The sequence below is a fragment of the Schistocerca americana genome, chromosome 1 (genome assembly GCF_021461395.2).
Source record: "Schistocerca americana isolate TAMUIC-IGC-003095 chromosome 1, iqSchAmer2.1, whole genome shotgun sequence".
Lineage (NCBI taxonomy): Eukaryota > Metazoa > Arthropoda > Insecta > Orthoptera > Acrididae > Schistocerca > Schistocerca americana.
Window position 1 is genome coordinate 1,088,051,547 of NC_060119.1, and position 25,458 is coordinate 1,088,077,004.

The window sequence follows — 25,458 nt, forward strand, 5'->3', positions numbered from 1 at the left end:
TAGAAGAACAGGAGCAGCGAATTGTGCAATCTTGTCGAGTTTTACGAAATGATCCGGGGGTGTCTGAGACAATTCCTGCAGGTACGAGTTCTGTATTACAAACAAATGCGAAGACGATACTCGGAAAACGGCCGGTGAGAGAGTGTTCAGAAAATCTGACTTACTGGAGCACTATTTACTCCTTGCTAAGGCAGTGTATGGGGTAAACTTGAGCCCAATTAGATGCAAACTTCTGGAAAAGTTTAAAATTCAAATGCATTACTACTTACTGGGAAATTGTTTCAGAACGAAGTCAGTATCAACTCGTAACCGCGCCATTGCGTCCGCACCCGGTAGTTAAGTGGTCAGCGCGATTGAATGTCAATCCTAAGGGCCCGCGTTCGATTCCCGGCTGGGTCGCAGATTTTCTCTGCTCAGGGACGGGGTGTTGTGTTGTTCTAATCATCATCCTTTCATCCCCATCGACGCGCAAGTCGCTGAAGTGGCGTCAACTCGAGAGACTTGCACCCGGCGAACGGTCTGCCCGACAGGTGGTACTAGTCACATGACATCCACAGTTGACCGCGCATTCGCTAAAATCTCGCAAGCGGCATGAGTGCATTCTATTTACTAGAGAGCTTTGCCCCTTCGGTTATCCCATACTTTCACCCATGTTAGTTTTCACCATTAATTGTGACACACCTTATATTTTAATATACTAAGCAATGACAGACTGTGGATGGTCTGACACGACTGTGTAATGGCGAGATCTGATGACAGATGCTAACGTGTAACTAGTACGTTATGGCCACATACTCGTACAAACCCCAATTACTCTGCCCCAGCGCAGCTAAATTCTCGTGACTCTGATCGATGCCACGTTTTGATGCTTGCAAACTCACTCATCAAAACTGTGGATGAACTTATATATAAACGTAATTAAATTTGTGCGCAACCTTCAGAGGCAGACTCCTATTCAAATTTGTCCTTTTTATTTATATGGCAGGTGCGTTGTGTTTAAATTTGACGCTGTCATTCGTTGGAAAGTAGTGATACGCCAGATCAAGCTGCTGTGTTGCAGGAGAATATGAGCAGCTTATAGCTGCAACTAAACTGAACGATTACCGTGCCATTTCTGTGGTCAGGTATGGGTTAGTACTACACTAAGACGGTAGACACGATTTGGAAGAGAATCATGCTGATAGTTTGCGGGTAAGAAACGAAAGTTAAGAACGCGTTGTTTCTCACAGACGAAAGCGTTCTTCCACATAGAGGAATGTGACTCGAAACACGATCTGTTACCCTTATGGGGAAGACTCTCCTCGTTCGTCTATTTCGGTCGCATCAAAATAAACGAATGATCGTTGTGTGGCCCCTCTTAACACTCTGACGCGTTGAAAATACTATGTAAGATACTAGGAAACAAGGGAGACCTCAGCTTATTCTGGAGCTAGTGGAAAACGGTAATTATATTCCTATGAGGGCGAGAGATCATTAGGAAGAGTAAAGAAAAATCAGTTTTTTCCTTCAGTGATCTGTGATTTCTATTTCTTTTATAGAATTAAAACTTTTCAACCGACAAAATAGCCCAGAAAAACGATGCCTACAGTTGTCATTTATACGAAATATGTAAGAAAGGTGTGAAAAGATGTATGAAAGTAAGGTAATCGGAAAGAAATTTTTTGTTGCAGCACTTTCTTTCTTCAGTTAGTATGAAAATTTTTTATATGCAGCAGATTAGTCATAAACATAAAGCCCCGTTGTTACGTTGATAATTTTTAATTTTACAACTTGATTAAATAACTGCCATAAACAGTGTGTGAATTGTAATCCCGTATGGTTTCCCGAGTATCTATTTTTGAAGTATTGAACTACAGCAGCTTTTGGCCAGCACCGAGTGCTGTTCTCAGAAGAGGACTCTCACCGGAAAATTCTAGCGTCTGTTTCGCGACGATTGCTTAAGTGTTTTGAAGATGAGACGGGCAACTAAATGGGTTTAGTTCAGATAAACACGGAGTCTTGAAACAAAAATGGTTCAAATGGGTCTGAGCACTATGGGACTCAACATCTATGGTCATCAGTCCCCTAGAACTTAGAACTACTTAAACCTAACTAACCTAAGGACATCACACAACATCCAGCCATCACGAGGCAGAGAAAATCCCTGACCCCGCCGGGAATCGAACCCGGGAACCCTGGCGTGGGAAGCGCGAACGCTACCGCACGACCACGAGATGCGGGCTGTCTTGAAACAACTTATCTACATCTACATCTACATCTATACTCCGCGAGCCACCTTACGGTGTGTGGCGGAGGGTACTTATTGTACCACTATCTGATCCCCCCTTCCCTGTTCCATTCACGAATTGTGCGTGGGAAGAACGACTGCTTGTAAGTCTCCGTATTTGCTCTAATTTCTCGGATCTTTTCGTTGTGATCATTACGCGAGATATATGTGGGCGGTAGTAATATGTTGCCCATCTCTTCCCGGAATGTGCTCTCTCGTAATTTCGATAATAAACCTCTCCGTATTGCGTAACGCCTTTCTTGAAGTGTCCGCCACTGGAGCTTGTTCAGCATCTCCGTAACGCCCTCGCGCTGACTAAATGTCCCCATGACGAATCGCGCTGCTTTTCGCTGGATCATGTCTATCTCTTCTATTAATCCAACCTGGTAAGGGTCCCATACTGATGAGCAATACTCAAGAATCGGACGAACAAGCGTTTTGTAAGCTACTTCTTTCGTCGATGAGTCACATTTTCTTAGAATTCTTCCTATGAATCTCAACCTGGCGCCTGCTTTTCCCACTATTTGTTTTATGTGATCATTCCACTTCAGATCGCTCCGGATAGTAACTCCTAAGTATTTTACGGTCGTTACCGCTTCCAATGATTTACCACCTATGGCATAATCGTACTGGAATGGATTTCTGCCCCTATGTATGCGCATTATATTACATTTATCTACGTTTAGGGAAAGCTGCCAGCTGTCGCACCATGCATTAATCCTCTGCAGGTCCTCCTGGAGTACGTACGAGTCTTCTGATGTTGCTACTTTCTTGTAGACAACCGTGTCATCTGCAAATAGCCTCACGGAGCTACCGATGTTGTCAACTAAGTCATTTATGTATATTGTAAACAATAAAGGTCCTATCACGCTTCCCTGCGGTACTCCCGAAATTACCTCTACATCTGCAGATTTTGAACCGTTAAGAATGACATGCTGTGTTCTTTCTTCTAGGAAATCCTGAATCCAATCACAAACCTGGTCCGATATTCCGTAAGCTCGTATTTTTTTCACTAAACGTAAGTGCGGAACCGTATCAAATGCCTTCCTGAAGTCCAGGAATACGGCATCAATCTGCTCGCCAGTGTCTACGGCACTGTGAATTTCTTGGGCAAATAGGGCGAGCTGAGTTTCACATGATCTCTGTTTGCGGAATCCATGTTGGTTATGATGAAGGAGATTTGTATTATCTAAGAACGTCATAATACGAGAACACAAAACATGTTCCATTATTCTACAACAGATTGACGTAAGCGAAATAGGCCTATAATTATTCGCATTTGATTTATGACCCTTCTTGAGAATGGGAACGACCTGCGCTTTCTTCCAGTCGCTAGGTACTTTACGTTCTTCCAGCGATCTACGATAAATTGCTGATAGAAAGGGGGCAAGTTCTTTAGCATAATCACTGTAGAATCTTAAGGGTATCTCGTCTGGTCCGGATGCTTTTCCGCTACTAAGTGATAGCAGTTGTTTTTCAATTCCGATATCGTTTATTTCAATATTTTCCATTTTGGCGTCCGTGCGACGGCTGAAGTCAGGGACCGTGTTACGATTTTCCGCAGTGAAACAGTTTCGGAACACTGAATTCAGTATTTCTGCCTTTCTTCGGTCGTCCTCTGTTTCGGTGCCATCGTGGTCAACGAGTGACTGAATAGGGGATTTAGATCCGCTTACCGATTTTACATATGACCAAAACTTTTTAGGGTTCTTGTTTAGATTGTTTGCCAATGTTTTATGTTCGAATTCGTTGAATGCTTCTCTCATTGCTCTCTTTACGCTCTTTTTCGCTTCGTTCAGCTTTTCCTTATCAGCTATGATTCGACTACTCTTAAACCTATGATGAAGCTTTCTTTGTTTCCGTAGTACCTTTCGTACATGATTGTTATACCACGGTATATGTCCCATATACAATAAACAACTTCCCCTCTCCTGAAGCCAAAAGCGTCTCGACAACTTGTGACGGTGAATGACGCTTAACAGCACCTATAGGGAAAAAAAGAACCATCCAGTAACTCAGCGGCTTTAAAATTTTCACTGAGATCCATTTAATGGAGCCGCGCTCGTTAACATTGCACATTTGGGTGAATATATACCTTTATTTGGTGGTAATACATGAAGTGAAGCAGATTTACGCCAGTACAGTCGTTTTGCCGAAGAGTGTATGTTTTATTGCATCATCTGAGATTGTTGCTATTTCAGCGCCTGAGGGAAGGTCTTATGGTGACGACCACTGTGATCAATTTCAAGTCATTTCCCCTATGCTCTAATTCTCAGTATTGAAATCACGTTACTGCAATAGTTTAACTCCTTTACAAGATTGCAGAAGGTATTGCCTCGACTCAAACGAAATAATGGTTGGGGTACTAAGTTATAGCTGAAAGAAAAAACTTAATGCACCTGATGACGATCACTAACAATCGTTGCAAAGAAACGGTTAAAGCAATTTACTTCGTACATAATTCAATTTCTGGTAAAAAATAATGGCCTAACAGCTTACTTCTACATGTCTGAAGTGGATAATGAGTGTATTACGAAGATCACGGTACGAAAGCCTTATTGATGACATGCAAATATTTACAATCAGTAGTTTGTAAGAAATTCGCCTATTCGAAATATGGACAGTAAAATGACATAAGCGTTCATGTTCCCGAAGTAGGCATCTCTGTTAGAAGACAAAGAGAGAGAGAGAGAGAGAGAGAGAGAGAGAGAGAGAGAGAGAGAGAGAGGGGGGGGGGAGGTGAGGAGCAAGCAAGGGAAATAAGAGATTGTGTTTTTGTTACAAGTGTACAGTCTTTTCATGAAGATGATCTCGCTGAAACCTATTGTCACAAAAAATACCAGTACATGAGTTTAAAGGGAGAAATGGCGGCAATAACAAAAGTAATATGTGTTATTCTGACAACCGAAAGCTGACAATCTGTACCTGGAATCGAGAGTTGAGAATTTGCTTCAGATAATTCGTGAATTATGGAATATGAAAACATCTGGATGTCATATAATTATTTTCCTTCCGACTTCTTGCTTATTTGTTAGCACATAACAGTTACATGTGCAGAGTTACATATCTTTTCATTCTATTTGCCAGGACGCACTCAGAAATAAAAAGAACTCAAACATGGACATTATAATCTTCATGTACAATGGGAGCAGATTGTTTTGTACTCATTACAAGTAAAACAACTGGTACTCGAGCACAAATAATTACGATTGTACTGGGCTGTCTGCGATTTTTAACAACTTTTTTTTCCGTAAACACACTGGTAAACGTAAAGATATCCGTAAACGTCATTGCAGATGAAACAATCTGAGTCGACAAACAGGAAATGTTCCGTTGTACTGGATGTATGTACAACGTCTCTTGATGTGAGTGGGAAATCGCCGATGCTGATGTTCGGAGATTGTTATCTGATGTGTATCAGGATATATGTGAATGATATCCTGCTAAGCAATTCTTTAACTTTTAACAAATACGATGAATCTTTTTTTGACTGTTACAAATGTTATACTAAGTCTTTATTTATAAAATTAATAGTTTGGCAGTCTTCATATTTTAAGCCTTTTAACTAATAACAGAGACATGAAGCAAAAGTCGAATTCAAACGTACTTACGCATGTACAACGTATGTTTTGATTTTTTTGAGATTATATGAAAATTTTGTACCATTATTATCAGGAAATGGACTTTTAAATATGTTGTTGCTGGCTCTGAATACAAGGCACAAAAGTTCTTAAGACATGGTTTCATTAGAGCACACATAGTTGTACGGTACTATATTTTTGTATCTCGCTGAGCACCAGAAAATGGATCGAAGTCATAAAATTGGAAGCATATTTCGTCACGCGTTCAATAGTTCCTTCAAAAAGCTCACGACGGATTTCTTTCGTTCTCCTTGTCTGATTAGTGCACCGTCTTTAACGGTCTCAACGTTGACGAGAATTTAAATGCTAACCATCAGTATTTTTTTTATAAAACGAGGACTGTTTGTAACTGTTGTTTCTTGACTGATACATTAAATTATTATTAGCATTTCCTTGTGACAAGTCAGTCTAAACAGCTGTACTGTTATTGTTAAGGACTCTGTGTTAAGGTTTTCTTCCGTAAGTATCATATATTGCGAAACACCATTTTTGTTATCAGACCAACCAACCAAGTTGTGTGGTGCGTGTACGTTATTTCATGGCCTTGTAAGTCAACCAATTGTGTGGCACATTCAGGCACAGTGTTTACCAAAATAGATCTGCAATCTGCAATACGATGAAAGGTTTGTTTGATGGATTCCGACCGGAGTAAAATAAAAAAAAAAAACTTGTTGAGCAGGGAAAAAAACTTGTTGAGCAGGGAATACTTGGTTGTTACACAGTGAAAAGCATCAACACCTTTTCCTCACTGCGTGACACAGTTGAAGGGTCATTTTTTCTAAACCTCTTAATTGTCTCTCATCGAGACACATAAGTTTGAAATTTGGCTCAAAGGTGTTTACAATCTCCCTTTGTAACGCCGCAAAAGCGTGGCGCCCTGTGACGTCAGCGTCGGTCTCGACGACGCTGCAAACAGCAAGGTGTCGATGCATCCCAAAACAAAGGCCACGGTTCAGAAGTTCATGTGACGTGTAAGGCGAGTTAAAGAAGTCACATTGGCACCAGATTTCATCACCATAATCTGCCGAGACAGACCGTGAACGTGTCAGACGGTAGAAACGTTGCCACTCACGAATTCGACGAAATTTGAACGTGATCCGAAGCAGCAAATAGTGTTAATGTTTTTCAACCCCCCCTGTTTTGCTCCCTCCTGTGGCGTGATACCATTGCCGAGGGGCTGGTAGGTTATGGGAGTGGGGCCTGCGACATGCGGTGTCAGCCGCATTTTAAAATTTTCATGTACGGAGACCGCCATTCACTGATTTCTAGACGCCAGAAAGACAGGCATCCCTTACCATACCCCATAGACGCTCCATGCGGCGAGCAGGTGCTGCTGCAGCGACCTAGCGCAACTCAGATGAGGTAGGTCGAAATTATTGCAGTTTTATTTACAATTGTGTCGTACAATTGTGCCCCCGACATCAAGCCGCAGGAGGGTGCGAACCAGGAGGGCTGAAAAAGCTTGAGCACTACTTGCTGCTTTGGATGACGTTTAATTTTCCTCGAATGGTTTTGAATGGTGATTCCACTCCGTACACCAAAGCCAAAAACTGCAGTCGCCCTACACCCCAAAGGTGTGTGATTACGTTCAATGGCGCTGCAGACCCACTGTGTCCTTAGAGGAGGGCTGAATCGTCCGAGAGGTTGTCAGCAGTGTCAAAGGTTGCCAAGAACGTCGTCCTGCGTCTCATCACACTGCGAACTGTTATTTTCAGCCGCGGAATGTGTGGGAATCAACATCCCAAAGTAATCTGTGGTTTCATATACACTCTTTATGCTACTCTTGAGGCCTTTGTGTGTCGATTCTGAGCGACAATGTTACTGAAATGTTATCTTGGTCCATTCATACGAAAACCGCGTGACTTCAACCCTGGTGATCGCGGTTCTGACCTCCCTCGCAGACGCGTCAAGAGAAGGAATGATATGTGAGTAAAAGGGTCTGTGACGTCCTTCCCTTCGAGTGACACGTCCACAGCAGTATTGGGCAGGATTGTGGTGAAATATGGTGCTAATGTGACATAATGAACCCACCTTATACCTCACGTGGACTTCTGAGCTCTGACGTCTTTTCACCTGAGTCGACACATTGCAGTCTGAAGCGTCCCGAGCCCGAGGTTTGGCACTGTTACAGAGGGAGGTTGTAGCCATTCTTTAGCCAAATTTCAAACTTCTGCGTTTCAATGGGAGACGATTATGGTGTTTCGGAAAATTATCATTTAATTCTGTTGCGCAATGTAGTTGGCGTATTTGAGCGGCTTCGTGTCAAGTATCTTAACCGAAAGTTTCTCGCATAACTGTGGGTGACGAGTACATGCGTAACGTGGTGTCTCATATGTGTTGATGTTGTGAGGAGGGAGAGGGTGGAGCTTGTTGCTGACACATAGCTTATGGTTCTCGAATAACACAAAGGGGGCTGCCGTGGTTAACGCCTCTCCTCCGGGGAGACGGATCACCATCAACGTGTCGCTTGAACTCAGTCAACGGGACACTGCAGAGCTGAATCCAGTGCGTAACCGTACGTTAGTCCTGACTAATCGATCACAGAGTTATATATTTTGATTTATATGAAACTGATTAAAATCGTGAACTGCTCTGCTCAGCTGCGTCTCACGGATACGTAGACACTTGAGGCGGTGCTATTATTAAGGCAAAGTAATGCTATTAGGGACAATCGTAGCCGCCTGGCCATCCTGATTTGGTTGTAGTTCTTACATTTATGCGTTTTTGGTGATACTTTGGTTGACGGCGAAATCATTTATCTCATAGCGAATGTGCCAGTCCGATATTTTATTTTACCAAGTGGGATAGGCAGTAGTAATGAATGCACTGGACTGGCGTTCGGGAGGGCGGCGACTGAAATCCACACACAGCCCTCCAGATTTAGTTACAGGACAGTGTCATGGAACCACGAGGAGTGTTGCTTAATTGACAAGTATTTACTTTGTTTCCAATTTCGGCCAGTTTTTTTTCTTGTTTTTCCAGTCACGGGACTCAGCAAACACAACGTCTAGGAACATGCCAGTAGCAACTAAGACCACTACAGTATTTAGTAAGTATTTTGTGTTACACTTGATGTACGCACTTGCAAGTTCTCGTTTGTCGAATGTACCATGCCCGCTGCTTGTAGTCGGATGTATAACAACAGTCGGTTGGTACCTATAGCGTTTGAGGACAGCCTGTAAGGCTGAAATTTATCTATCATGCGAAGCGTAATAAAGTAAATAATTTTCAATTAAGCAACATTCAAGGTGAAACACGACACAGCCCTTTAACATATTAACGGATGTGATAAGCTTCAAGAAAAAATGATGAAGATTTATGTTCCTTACGGTTTCTCTAAATTTCGTAAAAGCGTTACAAGGATGGTTCATTTGTAAAGGGCACGGCCGACTTCCTTCCCTGTCCTTCCTCATCCCGAAGTTGTACTCCGTGTCCAATGAGACAGTCGTCGACAGGACGTTAAACTTTAACCTTCCTTTTCATATTTTATTTTGCTGCACATATTTTTTAACAGAGTTAGGAAGTCTCTTATATCTTACTTGGGTTTGTTTTTGTGCTATGTTTGCTATTACTACACCATCACGTTGATTCAGTTAAATGGTGCTGTCAGTATTTAGAAAATTTCAAGGACTTCCCTTCAGACTTCAGTATCTAGATTCTCTGTTATTACTCTGTGCAGCCAAAGTGTACAGACACTGCTATACGTTGGAAAAGAGCTGCCAAATGACTGGTAGCTCGCAGGACCTCGTTCTGTTGCTATTTAGCACACTTCGTGTGCTAATTTACACTGCTGTTCTCTGCGTCAAGAATAATGAAACTGTCAGTTCCTTTTTTTGCCAACAACTCATGAGAATATTTTCAGACTTTTCGCAGCATACAGCTTGCAGAACTAAGCTTGACATTCCGTGCGGGCAAGTGCTCTACCATCTGAGCTACCGAAGCACGACTCACGATCGCCCTCACAGCTTTACTTCCGCCAGTACCTCGTCTCCTACTTTCCAAACTTCACAGAAGCGGGTCTTGAGTCGTGCTTGGGTAAGTCAAGTGGCAGAGCACTTACCCGCGAAAGGCAAAGGTCCCGAGTTCGAGTCTCCGTCCGGCACACGGTTTTAATCTGCCAGGAAGTTTCATTACCTTACTGGGCGTGCAAATGCTGTGTGAGCTGCAGACGCCAGTTACTCTGAACACTATAAGATGATCGTAAGAATGTGACTCGGCGGCTTACGTTCACCAGCCAATATGCGATGATTGAATGAAACTCCCGGGTCACTGTTTGTCTTAACTACGAATGTGGATGGAGAGCTGAGTGACTACATTCCTGCCAAGGCTTACTGCATTATCGCAGGCCTCTTAAACGACCTTGTTCAGACTCAGTGAGGTTTTGGTAACGTCGTCTGATAATGGCGTCTTTCTCGCCTTAAAGGCATTCTTGATTAACATCAACTAACCAGATCCGACCTCAAAGATAACTAGCGCTCAGCGTATATTTAAAGCAAACATGATTTGCATCCTCATAGTGGCGCTACTGGCGATACTCTTACGTGACTGGTGCGAAATTTGAATAGAGATCGTCATTCAGATGTAGAAACACGCCTACCGGCCTTAATTTACGTCGCACAGCTCCTTGTTGGTGTTGCAATTTTTCTCTTCAATGTAATGCGGTCACAAATATTTAAAAAAAAGAACATAAAAAATGTAAACTGGTACAGATGCGAATACCTGCCTAGCGGAATACTTCGTGTTCATGCATCTCACAAGCAGACTGCATCTTGGTTCAAAAGTGGTTGGAATGGCTCTGAGCACTATGCGACTTAACTGCTGAGGTCATCAGTCACCTAGAACTTACAACTAATTAAACCTAACTAACCTAAGGACATCACACACATCCATGCCCGAGGGACTGCATCTTGAATTAATATAATTTTTGTTTAAATAATTCAGTAATGATCTAGACCAGTACAGAAAAAAAAGATGGTTGTCGTTGCTGCCTTCGTCACGGAAGGACCCCGTTTCGGTTCCCGGTATCTCCTCAAATTTTTTCCGGGACACGGAGGTCTGTAACGGTATTCAGTCAGTCCTTGCTAAGTGAAATGAGGAGCTGTTTGAACAAAGAAGAGGCAGCAGAATCAGGATTTATCTACTGGCAGTAACGGCTGGAGGGTCACGTGTCCCACGATCATAGATCGCTCCTCGTAGGCAGCAAGCAGGTAGGCGGAAGAGGCCTGAGGCCTAATCAGTGAGTGCTGTTTACTGCTTACGTTGCAGGCGTCTACAGGTGCAATAATCTTACGTCTGGCGCAGTCTTTGTCGTTTCTTCTACTTGACGCTAATCCTTTTCTAAGCTAGAAACCTCAGCTGTATTTTGTTCTTCTCCTCTTGCACCACAAGGACTTTCAGTTCACTGAGCATAAGAAACCACATACTAGAGTCAGCCGTCTCCTCTCATACTTATCGAGCTTTGTATTTTTGTGCTGCCTCTCTCTGCTGCCTCGGACATCGAGCCTGAGTCCACCACACAGAGAACCACATTAGCAGACGATGGTGCTGCCTCATCGGTATCAATCTCACCGACCTTTGATAAGCCATACTTTGTATAGCTCTGGTCATGTCAGCTGCATAAGCTATGGGAAAATTAATATCGTTCATTCAACATATTCTTACCGTTTACGTTTCTTAGAGATAGTTTATTTTCTGCTTTCAACAGAGCCAAAAACCCTTTCTCCCAGTTCCTGCTTTCTCGTTCACTCTACAATCTTCTACGTCTGATTGGTTTTCTGTTGATGATATACCAGATTCAGCATGTAATAATATTCTTAACAAGTTTGTTTGTGTGGCCATCCTACGCAGCAAGCATATATATATTTGTTTTGCAAATCAAACTGCCTTTTACGCTGTGAAAAGAAGTGTACGACGAAATAGTTGTATCGAGTGACAGAAGAACGATAGTCCACCACAAAAAAGAGTGAGAAACATAGTGAACAAAGGTGTAAATATAGAACAGCGATAAAAATGGTAGTGCGACCTCCAGACCAGATGTGAGGAAACGCAGATCAGCAAATCATCCACCTGTTGATGCCTTAGAACAGGAGAAGGCGAAACGAGTATGGGATAAATAAAATAAGTAGCAGCAGGAAAAGGCAGTTTTATTTGCAAAAAAAGTATTAATAATATTCTTATTTCAACAATAGCGATACTTTTTTCCTTTTAGATTTCCGTATTCGCGTTTTGTTTAAAAAGTTCCTAAATCTAGAGCTCGCTAAATTTTGCTTCACTCTGATATTTTACTTTGTTGATGCATCATATATTGCGTCGAACACTGTCTCCTGGTCGTTCCAGACCATGTTTATCTGTGCTTCTCCTATATGTGTCGGAGTATTCCTGCGTCATTAAGGATCAATAAACGTTAAAGCTTACTATCTGTGGTTATTTACAGAGTGAAATGATCTTCAATATTTGTTTCAGGTTTCGCAAGAAGGAGGGGCCCCGTAGAGGGACGTCCTGCTCCACTAAGATTCAAGAGAGAGAGCCCTAAAACAGATACCACTTTAGAGAACATTGGCAAGCAAATACATAGTCTACTCTCTTCCTTACCGTCCCCAGGCAAGCCTTCATTCGACGACATTGAGAAACTGGGAGAGAGGTTTGCAGGTTTAGACCACGGAACCTACCACAGGGGCAGCTTTCTAGCGACGTCTTCGGACGGCGAGGGGTTACTATCACACGAGGAGGTCTCGGGAGAAACGGGGTCGTCACCTCACAGGACCTCGGGGACCTACTTCTTCGACCGGAAGGGAGGACTCTCGGGCTTCAGCTGCTACGATGAAAAGTGCAAGAAGGAGCGTCTCAAGGAGCGCAGGCGGCGCGCCGCTGCGGATCGCAACGGTTACCTCACCGGCAAGGCTGTGCAGTCCGAACTGCTGAACAACGTGCTGAACACCCTGCAGGCTCTGAGCATGAAACTGCAGGAGCTGCAGAACAGGCTCGCACAGACACTGCAGAGTGCCACCGCCTTCCCCGTCCACCATCCAGCAGGAAGTCCGCCGACAGTTCATGTGCCCGATTCCTCCTCATCGCAGTTCTCGGGCGCTGCAGCGGGAGGCTCCATCATAACTGGGGGTGGAGGCGCGCCCGTACAGGGAGAGTTCCACGGAAGCTCCATTTCGTCGTCTACTTCTCCCGGCGGGGGGACGATAGTGTCTCACAAGGAGGTGGTTGACCATCTGGGCTCTCCGTCGCATACGTCCTCGGGGACGTACCTGGTTAATCCGCAAGGGGAAGTGAGTGGCGTCTCTTGCACTGATGGCAAGTGCCACAAGGTGGGCGACAAGAGCGGCGGACAGGCATCAGGACCGCCCCCGGCAGCTGCAACTGTACCACTGGGTGACCGCGGAGGACAACCCTCGGTCAACAGACCTGAAACGCACTATTCCTCCACTTCGTTCGCTGTAGACCCAGCTGGACATGTCTCTGGCGTGTCGTGCGTCGATGGCAAGTGCAAGACCACACTAGACAACGGAAGAGATAAGAGACAGTAGGTGCCGATTCATCAGCCCATATGATGTCGGTCCACCAGGGCTCAGCTCTCCATCCGCATTCGTAGTTAAGACAAACAGAGACCCGGGAGTTTCATTCAATTACCGCATGTTGGCTGGTGAAAGTAAGCCGCCGAGTCACATTTTTACGATCATCTTCTAGTATTCGGAGTAACTTGCAGCTCGCACAGCGTTTGCACGACCAGTAAGGCAATGAAACTTTCTGGCAGATTAAAACCGTTTGCCGGACCGAGACTCGAAATCGCGTCCTTTGCTCTTCGCGAGCAAGTGCTCTACCATCTGAGCTACCCAAGCACGACTCACGATCGCCCTCACAGCTTTACTTCCGCCAGTACCTCGTCTCCTACTTTCCCAACTTCACAGAAGCGGGTCTTGAGTCGTGCTTGGGTAAGTCAAGTGGTAGAGCACTTAACCACGAAAGGCAAAGGTCCCGAGTTCGAGTCTCGGTCCGGCACACAGTTTTAATCTGCCAGGAAGTTTCATATCAGCGCACACTCTGCTGTAGAGTGAAAATTTAATTCAGTAAGGTAATGCTGATAGGTCTGCACTGGTTTGTGGAACTATGCTGTGTAGCAACTCCTCCAACAGCTGCTTGGGGGTGGGTGGGGGGGGGGGGAGGCTGTGCCGGAGGATTCATACTAATAGTAGGTGGCCTCATAGGCAACAGCGAAGTAGAATGAAATGTTGAGAGTGCTCTTCCAGCCGGTTGCCTGTAATAGAGGTAGCGTCGTAAAACACATCGTCTTGATGTTATTTTCTATTATTCTCATGGAATGCATTCATTCTATTAATCAGTCAAGAGTGCCTTCCACATGGACCCTGAGAATGCCATTAAAGATTTTCGGGACCATATCACTGCCCTGAGCGCCTAACGATCTATCAGAAAGGGATACGAGTGCTGGTTCTCCTACCTCTTCCAACCATCCTATGAAGCAACAAACTTGAGTCGGGAAATAACACACTTCACCGACTACTAACACGATATCTTCGAGCACTTTCAATTCTATCTGTCAATGCAGCACCATTGACGTGAGTGTAGACACCGTAGAACCTTCATTTACAAGTTTTACTGAATTGTTAAAGTAGACTTGTGTCAGGCTAATCCCTACCTTATTTGGACTGTAAGCTGTTCCACTGAAGTATGGTAGTTGGCCTTCCCATACCGTTGTAGCCAAGTTTTATGCGTCTCGTGAATACCAAGTGAATTTCCGCAGTTGATACAACGATGGCATTACTGGATTCACGCTTCAGTTTCACCACATAAGCACACGGGAAAGAATCAAACTTCACCATTTCAGTAATACTCCTTCCCTCGACTTGCAAGCTGATAATTATCCATTTTTGCAACGCGCAAGAGTCTCTTCCTGTGGCCACGGTGGCAATGATCGCAATGCATACAGATAGTCCGTCTGTCCTCTCCTGTATCCACCCCAGCTTAATTTCGATGCTGCCTGTTCCATCTGGCAGGTGCTCATAACAATGTGTCTCGACTTGTAGATTACACTGCACATATTTCGCAGCTGTATTTTCTTTCACATTTTGTAACATTACTTCAAAGTCACATGCTTCATGTTTTGAAATCTAGATGCTTCAAGAGGCCATTTTGCTAAATAGTGTACTCCTTATTTTATAACTGCGCGTGCAGTATTTTTGATTTATCTGAACGATTCAGTGGGTTACATTTCCGCTGTCTTGGCTGTAGACTGATGCTATGATCCAGAAAGCAATGATCACCCTCAGGTGGTTCTTGAATTTTTAGATGGTCTCATGTCAGGCCAGTTTAGCTTTCCGCTCTTGACAGCATCTTCATTTGAAATAATAATATTAATGTGATAATATAGGTATGACATTGTGGAATGGGGAAGTTTGGGGATGCATCACAGGCCAGAGCCAACTTTCTTAGAAGAGCTTTGGCATCAGTGTAATTTATTCATAACTACGGTTTGAATATGAATGTATAAATCGGAGTTTTATTTAATTTTGATTTCATTTACAGACAGTTTATGTATTGTTTTACTCGTTATCTGATGACAAATAAAATATTCCTTAATTTATGTTTTGTCGTTTCATCTTCGACGTTAGTGCAGCAGTTGTTGGTTAGCCATGCCTGTTGAAACAGAAACAAATAAAATTATTATTAAAAATAGTACTTTTCCACTGATTATTAAACTGGTAAAACTTAGATTAGCCTGTTTCTCTTGACCACAATCCATAATATGTGAAATAAAAGAAGTAAAATGGATGTAATTCACAGTCCCTGGGCGCTGTCTCCTGTCGATCTGCGTTACTGACAAACAATTGTTCCTGAGTAAGTATTCCAACTCCAGTGTTCTCACACTATACGCGTTCACTAGAATTCTTCACTATTCTTTACGACAGTACAAGTAGTACAACTTGTAGACTAATGTTTTGTTGATACATTGCGTAATATATTACATTCTTCGCAATTAAAAAAGTTGTGCGTATTTTTGATTCAGTCGCATTATGAACTGTTTCACTAACAATGGAGATACAGGCTGACCTCAATTACAGCCAACAAAAATACAATCACACACCTAGAAAGTGAAGTGACGCTGGTCTCACCTTCCGGGGGAGCGGACTTACTTCAGTGGAGCCATCCAGCGTTACCTTTCCACGGCTCACCTAAATGACTTCGTGTATATTACGGACTGGTTCTTTTAACAAGCCAATGGCAATTTGCTTCTCCTCATTCTTTCTTAAGCTCAAGTGGATTTTGTGCTTTGTGATTTAGATTCCAACGAGCCTTTATGCGTTAATATTATATGATGATATTCTAGCTTGACTTAAAATTACAGCCGATTCAGACAAGAAAATTTAATCTGTTTTTTCTTTTTGAGAATTTATTCTGTTCTGTTTACTTCCCCCTTTTTGTATAATACTCTGTGTAAGTTCTATAGCAGTACCTACGTGCAGGTTACGAAAAAACTTTGTGTTTGGAAAATATACTTTCTAAAACTTCGGTTTCTCTTCAAGAGACCAAGTCCCTAACTCTCTCCCGCCTATTTCTTTAACGTTTGTCATTTACTAAGTCAACGCTACTCTCATAAAATAAACTGAAGATTTTCCGCAACAGGATGATTATTCTGCAATCTCACAGCTAATTAAGTTTAATATGTTTCTGCTGATATCAATGTTCATATACCAATAAAGAAAGAAACATTTTAAAACGCCGTTTGTATATTAGTTCATCTTCTTATAAATCCCAGATTTTCTGTTGTTTTTCTACTATTTCTAGAGATATTATCAGCTGCTTAGAAAGAACAAAGCGTAAATACTTTAAAACTTGTATTCAGATTTTTAGTTGACCTTAAGAATGAGAGGACACACACACACAAATACACTTCGCTAACGCTCAAATGTCAGAAGACGACCTTCAATTTGCTGTACATTGCCTGCATCGAACATGTAAGAACTATCATCTAAAAATTACAGTTAAAAAAAAAAAAACAACATAAAGTGGTTACCTAGTGATTACCTCTAAAGGGAAATCTCCAGTACATTCCAAAAAGCAATAGATTTGCAACCAATAGAATGCGTGCCGCCTGTTTAAGCTGTGAAGCTCTGTTACTAGCTATGCACGTCAAAATGACGTCACTAATAAATAAGTTTCGAAAGATTTCTGGCGTAATGCACAGAACAGGTAATAAGACAAAGGCTACAAATTAAGAAATTGTAAATAATGGATACGCCTATAATAACATATGGATGGTAATCCTGGACACTGAATAAATGTTAGAAAAGAAAACAGTCCAATGAAATGGATTTTTCACGGAAAGTAAAGAAGTGTACCTTCAGAGATAAATTTATACACAACATTACAAGGGAAGAAGTAAGTATGCAGGGTTCAAAATGGTTCAAATGGCTCTGAGAACTGTGCGACTCAACTTCTGAGGTCATCAGTCGCCTAGAACTTAGAACTAATTAAACCTAACTAACCTAAGGATATCACACACATCCATGCCCGCGGCAGGATTCGAACCTGCGACCGTAGCGGTCGCTCGGTTCCAGACTGTAGCGCCTAGAACCGCACGGTCACTCCGGCCGGCCAAGTATGCAGGGGATCCATTTTACCTTGACCACCCCAAGTTACTTTTTGTCGAGAACCAAATTAAAAACGTATGAATCAGATGTTTAGCTACTAGGGGCATAGTAACCAGCATGGCTGTCTTTCGCGTAACTTTGTTCGTTACGAAGATATGAACAGTAGTAGGTCTTATCTTAAATAGTGCACTATACTTCGCACTTCGTCTCCGCAAGATCTGTTCAAAAACATATCGCAGGGTACGATTCACGTAAACTTGAAGTTATTAAAAACACAACACAGAACTGACTGAGATTCCTGTACTGGAGTTCAGAGCAGGAACTAGGGGTAACGTAACTTGACCACTTGATGGAACTGACAGTAAACAACTGGAAACACAAAGAAAACACTATTACAATTACTGTTATGACAGCTTACAATCTCTGTGGATGACTAGCATTTGGATCTTCTATTCCTTGATGTACCTTGTACTCGCAGAAACCTTTACTGAAGACGTTTGCTTCTAGACAAACAGTTATTTGGGATGATCAAGATAGAAGAGACATCGTATTCACCAAATGAATGAAAAAAATCTTGCGTGTATAAAGAAGAAACCTTTTATCAAGAGGGTGGGGCAAGACTAAATTGTTAAACAAGTAATAATTTATAGATCATTAGCAAAGAGAGATATAGGCAGACTGAGAAACTGAAGGCTTCAGTGAAGATGGAACAGACTGTAAGCATTCTATTTGGAGTGAAGAAGAAGTAACAATGACTAACATTCACAACATTTGAAAATCTGTGTGTTACAAGGCTAAAAAAAAAAATCTTTAGGAAACAAGCACCAGCGAGTATGTAAATAAATTACTGTGTTACGCGAGTGGCAGCTGAAAATTAAAAAGGAAAATGGCTCTGAGCTCTATGGGACTTAGCTGCTGTGGTCATCAGTCCCCTAGAACTTAGAACTACTTAAACCTAATTAACCTAAGGACATCACACACATCCATGCCCGAGGCAGGATTCGAACATGCGACCATAGCGGTCGCGCGGATCCGACTGTGGCGCCTAGAACCGCTCGGCCACTCTGGCCGGCAATTAAAAAGGAAAGGTAGGTACAGAAACTATACAGCTCCAATCCTATATTTAGGATAAACATGACAGTTTTTTATTTAAATAGAATATTTACTTGAATTATGACAATAAAGAACCCTGAAAGTATCAGGCTGTGAATCTCATTTGTGTAGCTTATTTGGACCAATGAAAACATAAATCGTTATTTCTGCGCTCAAAATGCGACAGATCAGTTTCTTTGCTTATTGGGGAAGGCATGATAATTTCACTAACGATTGATTACGCGCTTCTTGATAGTCTTGACGCTTACGCAGATGGGAGTGGGGTATCATTTTTTTTTTTTTTTTTGTTACTCGGCCCTAGGCAAGCTCGTAATAATTGAAAATCGCTTTAGGGGGTGCTGGCATGCGTATCATCTAAACTACAACAGAACAACCACGAATCCCAACCCTGTTCATAGTCCCAACGCACCCGATGATCTACATCTACATACCTACTCCGCAAGCTACCGTATAGTGCGTGGCGGTGGGTACCCTGTATCACTACTAGTCATTTCCTATTCTGTTCCACTCGCAAATAAAACGAGGAGGAAACGAGTCTGTGCCTCCATATGTGCTCTAGTCTCTCTAATCTTACATTCATGGTCCTTACGAGAAATGTATATTGGCGGCTGTAGAATCGCTCTGTAGTCAGCCTCAAATGGCGGTTCTCTAAATCTTCTCAATAGTGCTCCTCGGAAAGAACGTCATATTCGCACCATTGATTCCCTTTTGAGTTTCTGAGGCGTCTCTGTAATACCTGCGTGTTGTTCGAACCTACCGGTAGCAAATCTGTCAGCCGCCTCTGAATTGCTTTGTTGTCTTCCTTTAATCCCACCTCATGAGGATGCCAAATACTCGAACAGAACCCAACAATGGATAGCGCTGGAGTCCTACATGCGATCATCTTTAAAGATGGACCACACTTTTCTAACATTCTCTCAACATATCGAGGTCGACCATTCACCTTCTCTGCTACATTTCTAACATGCTCATGCCATTTCAAATCGTTTGCAAACGTTACGCCTAGATATTTAATCTATGTTACTGTGTCAACAGCACACTACTAATACCTTATTAGATCATTATGGATTTGTTTTTTCCTACTTAACTGCATTAATTTACATTTTTCTACATTTAGAGCTAGCTGCCATTCATCACCTAACTAGAAATTTTGTGTAAGTACTATCACATTTCCCTGGGGCATTCCTGACGGTACCCTTCTCCCTAATGAACACTCGCCGTTTAGGCGCCGAATAAACCAGATTACCAACGTTTAATAGTTTCACCTATCCAGAAGCAGGTGACGGAGCTACTGATGCAAATTTAGTAACCATACTTTGGAATGCATACTGAAGTATTGGAAATACCCAACTGAACGAAAGGTAAAGCATGGTACTGAGGAATAAACAGCAAAAAATACACGTGAGCAAAACTTGCATTCAGTATAGAATACAAAGTCACCTTTACAGATAAAGTCCATCATGAATTCACAAGGGGTATTTTCAAAATAGACCCCATGAGACATAAGATTGCAGAACCCAAGTTAAGATGCTAAAACCACTTTAAGCAAACAGATGACTTCGCTGTCAAGAAAAGCTTTCCCATCACAACAGGTAAGAGATCGAAAGTCAGATATGTCGTCATCTGACTGTCAGTTGCCCAAAAGGTCATGAAGAAGAGGGGTATGTTCGACAAAACTGCATATCAACAAAGCAATTGACGCCTCAAGGTTACAAGAGCTGACCCCTTGCAATGGGAGTGTGAGACAAGGAAGAAGAAGAGTTGAGCTCACCCTCCGCTGAAACTGGAACTGGAAGCTTGGCTGGAGGAGGAGCTGTACGACCCCGAATTGCCGCCGCAGCTGGAACAGCCACGACCTCCGCCGCCGCTGCCACCGCCGCCGGGGAAGCCGCCGCCGCCGCCGCCACCGCCAGGGAAGCCGCCGCCGCCGCCACCACCACCGGGAAATCCACCGCCTCCGCCTCCAGGGTACTTTCCACCTCCACCACCAAACCCGCCACCACCGCTGGGGAAACCGCCCCCACCGCCTCCGATGTAATTGCCGCCGCCGCCACCTCCGGGAAATCCGCCTCCGCCGCCGCCGTGAAATCCACCACCGCCGCCTCCTGGGAATCCACCACCTCCACCGCCTCCAGGAAAGCCGCCTCCACCGTGTCCGCCACCTCCAAATCCTCCCCCTCCACGACCGCCGCCGCCGCCGCCGAAGCCGCCTCCGCCGCTGGGGAAGCCTCCTCCTCCGCCGCCTCCGCTAGGGAATCCACCGCCTCCCCCACCTTCTCCGGAGATGCAAATTTTGCAGACTGTCCTCTTCTTTCGGAGGAGCGAATGGACGGCATCGTGCACCGAGCTGTCTTCCGCTGTGGACAATCAGGCAATATTTATGCATGAGTGGTACATTCTCCATAGTTAGTCAGAGAAAGTATTGTTCACTTTGTCTGTCTATGCTAATGTACAGCGGCGAGAGATACAAAAGAGAACCAAACATAGCTCTTATATTGAAAACGGCTGTATATACAAAACGAATTAAATGTACTAAAGTGAATGATCGGTACAGATGAAATCAGTGAAGACCCAATGACATGACACGCTGTCTGTACAATTTGTTCAGATATACTGAATCTGTATAGTAACGAATATATCGTGATAGTTGTATAAATAGTATAATGGTATGGATGTTGCCTGCGAAAAGTAGGAAAATCACGATTAAGAAATATGTGTATCGTTGTGAAATACCGAAAAGTTGCAAGTCCGTAGACTTGCTCCAAGTGTCAAATCCTGGAGGAAATGTTTCAAACATTTATTTCTAGATGGCGTATGGTTTTTGTTCCAAGTAGTGTTTCCCAATGGACTTCCAAGTACGAAGCGTCAGAGTCTTTCCCATTTCGCCCTGGATGGTTTGAAGAGGTAACTCCCAAGCTTTTGGTGAGTGTGCACGGCTTTTTGGGTGGTGACAGAGAATTTGCAATTATTGAGAATCGAAGAAATGCTCCTATCGCCTGAACTATGCAGACACGGCTTACCTACTCCTTCACACATTCAGTTTGTATCGACCACTACCTCGCAGATTCCAGAAGGCCTCCCTTGTATACCTCATCTTTTCGCTCCGGTAGCTGAGTGGTCAGCGCGACAGAATGTCAATCCTAAGGGCCCGGGTTCGATTCCCGACTGGGTCGGAGATTTTCTCCGCTCAAGGACTGGATGTTGTGTTGTCCTAATCATCATCATTTCATCCCTACTGACGCGCAAGTCGCCAAAGTGGTGTCAAATCGAAAGACTTGAACCAGGCGAACGGTCTACCCGACTGGAGGCCCTAGCCACACGACACGACAGAGAGCTACGAATCCTGTTGTTGACTAATTGACACTGTGTTTCGTACCGAATACTAAAGCTGCTCCCTTGCTTAGTGCCACGTGCAGTGAGGTTCTGGAGGATTCCTTGAACGGAGAAACGCCCAAAGCGCTTGCTCTCCAGACTGGATTAGTTGTGTCTGCTACCAGTGCGCTAGTTATTTGCAACGAAAACTGTCGTCGTCGTTTTCTGGAAGAACATCCATGCAGCAGTCTTCTCAGTTGCAACTTGCTACAGTGTAAGCAAAACAAGTTACTACAGGTGTACTAATAGAACAAAATCAAATTATGAACGTCCAAAGAAGGGTGGAAGCCTACTGTTACAAATAAATAAATAAATCTGACAGAAAATTTTTGTTATTAAGAGCGTGCAACGTTGTGTAAAAGGTTTGTACAATCACAGTTTTCACAAGTAGTCGAACGTCAGTGATTTATAAACTGGTGGCCGTTCTGGAGGGTGAGTGCGTGAGGCCGTGGTAATTAACGTATTGTCCTGCAGTACAGAATAAATGTGGTGCTCTCACCCATCCTGGTTAACTTAAACAGCAGTTTTTCCATGACTCTTCTTTAAAGCATAGTATCAGAGCAAACAGGACACACAATCATCATCGGATCGATGTAGGAACCTAAGTCAGAGGATTCTACAAAAAGATTACAGAATATTATGCAGTTTGGCATTAATAAGAAGAAGATTTCTTTGTGTCTCGACGAAATTTCGAAAGCGTCATGGTAATTATTGTTTTTTTTTAATTTCAAAAAAATAAGTTGCATGCAAATTTTGACGGTTATGGGGAGGTATGGTGATGTGTTGGACTCTAAATTCAAATATTTTCTCTGTGACTCTCGAGTTTTTTCTTCGGACACGTTGAAACTTAGTAGATTCGTGGAAGAAAACAAGTTGTGTCATAGTGCAAAAGAATGTCAAATGTAGGCCTCCACAACAACTGTTTGGGGCAGTCCTTGCATTTGACCTGCCTAGTATAACGTGAAGAAACAGTAGCGGTGGAAGCAGTAATGGACAGGTAAAGAAGATAACGTCAGGCTTCTGTATCAGCAGAGACATACACCGTAAAAATTGCATTTCTACGGACGCAAGAATCTCACACACCAAGGCAACGGTGGAGAATGAGGTTCTATATGCGAATGACATATAGTGCGGAACAATTAATAGAAAGAAGAGAGAAACATAATGAGAAAATACTGGATACTGACGCCCAAAGGAGACTGCGGAAGATGGATGCGAATACATAGGGAAGAACTGTACAGGAATATGACAAAAATTTCAAGAGCAATTAGATTGAAAAGGCCAAGATCTGCGAGACATATGATCAAGATTAATACAGACAGAATGGCCAAAAGATTACGGCAAGAGAAGAGACAGAAACCAATTAGATTGTTAAACTCAGGAAGAACTGGTCGACATCAGCGATCGAGGTGAAAGGGAAAGAAAACTGGAGTAGCAAGTTCATTCTGAGTTATAGGACTCGGATCTACGGCAGAGAATGGTACAAGAAACCCATGGAGAGAACCGGTGGAGCTGAGACGATAAGGGAGTACTCAAGTCTTCGAAAGAAGAGTAAAAGAGTAGGTAAAATAGTAGGTAGGTAGGTAGGAACTTGAAATACCAAAGAAGTATGTTAGACTTACAGAAGCGAGTTTGTAAAACACAAAAGGTAGATTACTCGTGGGGAAATTGGAGTCAGAAGAATTTGTAATAAAGAACGGACTTAAGCAGGGGGATGCCCTGTCTCCGCTACTTTTTAATTTAGTCCTAGAATATATTGTACGAATGGCAGCAGATAATTCAGAGGGTGTGGAGTTAAATGGAAATATTAAGATATTAGGGTATGCAGATGATCTAAACATCATTAGCGATAAGAAGGAATCGGTAACAGCAAATGCGAATCCGTTAATCAAGGCTAGTGAAGATGTAGGTGTAAGAATAAGTGAAGACAAAACTAAATACCTGGTTACTACTAGAATGCCAACAGCAGTAGATCAGGAAATGTTAAGAGTTGGAGACATGCAGTTTGAAAAAGTGAACACATTTAAGTATCTAGGCGTGGACATCACTTCGAGAAATGAGATTGAATCCGAACTGAAGAAGAGATTACGGGCGGGAAATGCGTGCTACTTCTCACTGAATAGATTACTTTCATCATGGATATTGTCTAGCAATTTAAAGATTAGAATATACAAAACTATTATTCTACCAGTTATGCTGTATGGGTGTGAGACTTGGTCTCTCACTGTGCAAAATGAAAAGCCGTTTCGAGTATTTGAAAACAAAATTATGAGGAAAATTTTCGGAGCAAAAAGGGATGATATTAGCGGAGAGTGGCGGAAACTGCATAACGAAGAGGTTCACCAACTCTATTCAAGCCCTGACGTAATCAGTATTATTAAATCACGTAGGCTGCGATGGGCGGGTCACGTCGCTCGAATGGATGAGGGCAGAGCAGCGCGCAGAGTAGTGGTAGGGCACTTAGATGGAAAACATCCTGTGGGGAGACCGAGGCGTAGATGGGAGGACAATGTGAAGGCTGATTTAAGGAGCCTAGGTATTGAAGGTGAATGGAAGGAAATAGCCCAAGACAGGGGCAGGTGGCGAAAATACGTTGCTGCGGTAATGGACTCTCGAGTCCGGTATGACCAGTGAGTAAGTAAGTAAGTAAAATATAAAGGCATTGTGGGAGGAGAAGTGGAAGATACAATTGATGAGGTCGCAGGTTCGAATCCTGCCTCGAGCATGGATGTGTGTGATGTCCTTGGGTTAGTTAGGTTTAAGTAGTTCTAAGTTCTAGGGGACTGATGACCTCAGATGTTAAGTCCCATAGTGTTCAGAGCCATTTGAACCATTTGCAATCGATGATGCTGGTCCTACAAGGCAGTAACGAAAGAAGATGGATTGCCAATTGAGTACGACATGGGAGATGATTTGTACATTAGGCTGGGGCCGGTGCACTGAGGTTCATTGTCAGTACTCGTGGGTTGCTATCATAGCTTTTACAGATCGTTGCACTTTGTGTGAAGCTAGTGAATAAGTGTTTGATTAGCCTAGCTGTGGAATGGCGTCGTCGAGCAGTCGCATGGCAGCAGACAGCGGCCGCGGGCTACTCACCGGGTCGGCAGGTGGCCAAAGCCACCAGCGCCGCTAGCACCAGCAGAGGCACCACCGGGATTCGCATCGCGGTCTGCACTGGCGTCGGGTCCGCCGCGCGCCACTATATATACCGGCCGATACCATCGCGCTCGCTGCAAATAAAACCACCTGTTAGGTCACGGCGACGTAATGTATTGTCGGCGGTGCGATCACAATTGGCGCAGCCCATCCGCGTTTCCTCGGAATCCGTCGGCGCCGGCACGAGAGCCGAAGGCCGGGTGGCCGACTCGGGGAGGGAGGCGGGGCAGCCGCCGGCAGGCGGCCGTACATCACACGCCTCCTGCCGATATCCATTGTCTTCCCCGCTCTCCAT

General features: G+C 43.4%; 1 protein-coding gene across 1 annotated transcript; it reads right to left on the bottom strand.

Moving 5' to 3' along the window:
* Positions 1 to 15,408: 15,408 nt before the first annotated feature.
* LOC124617842 (ctenidin-1-like) lies at positions 15,409 to 25,203 on the bottom strand. Its single transcript, XM_047145298.1, has 3 exons — positions 25,104 to 25,203; positions 20,407 to 20,992; positions 15,409 to 15,567 (listed from the first exon to the last, which is right to left on the bottom strand). Exons 1-3 carry the CDS (start codon positions 25,168 to 25,170, stop codon positions 15,558 to 15,560), a joined length of 663 nt encoding a protein of 220 aa, XP_047001254.1. The 5' UTR covers positions 25,171 to 25,203; the 3' UTR covers positions 15,409 to 15,557.
* Positions 25,204 to 25,458: the final 255 nt, after the last annotated feature.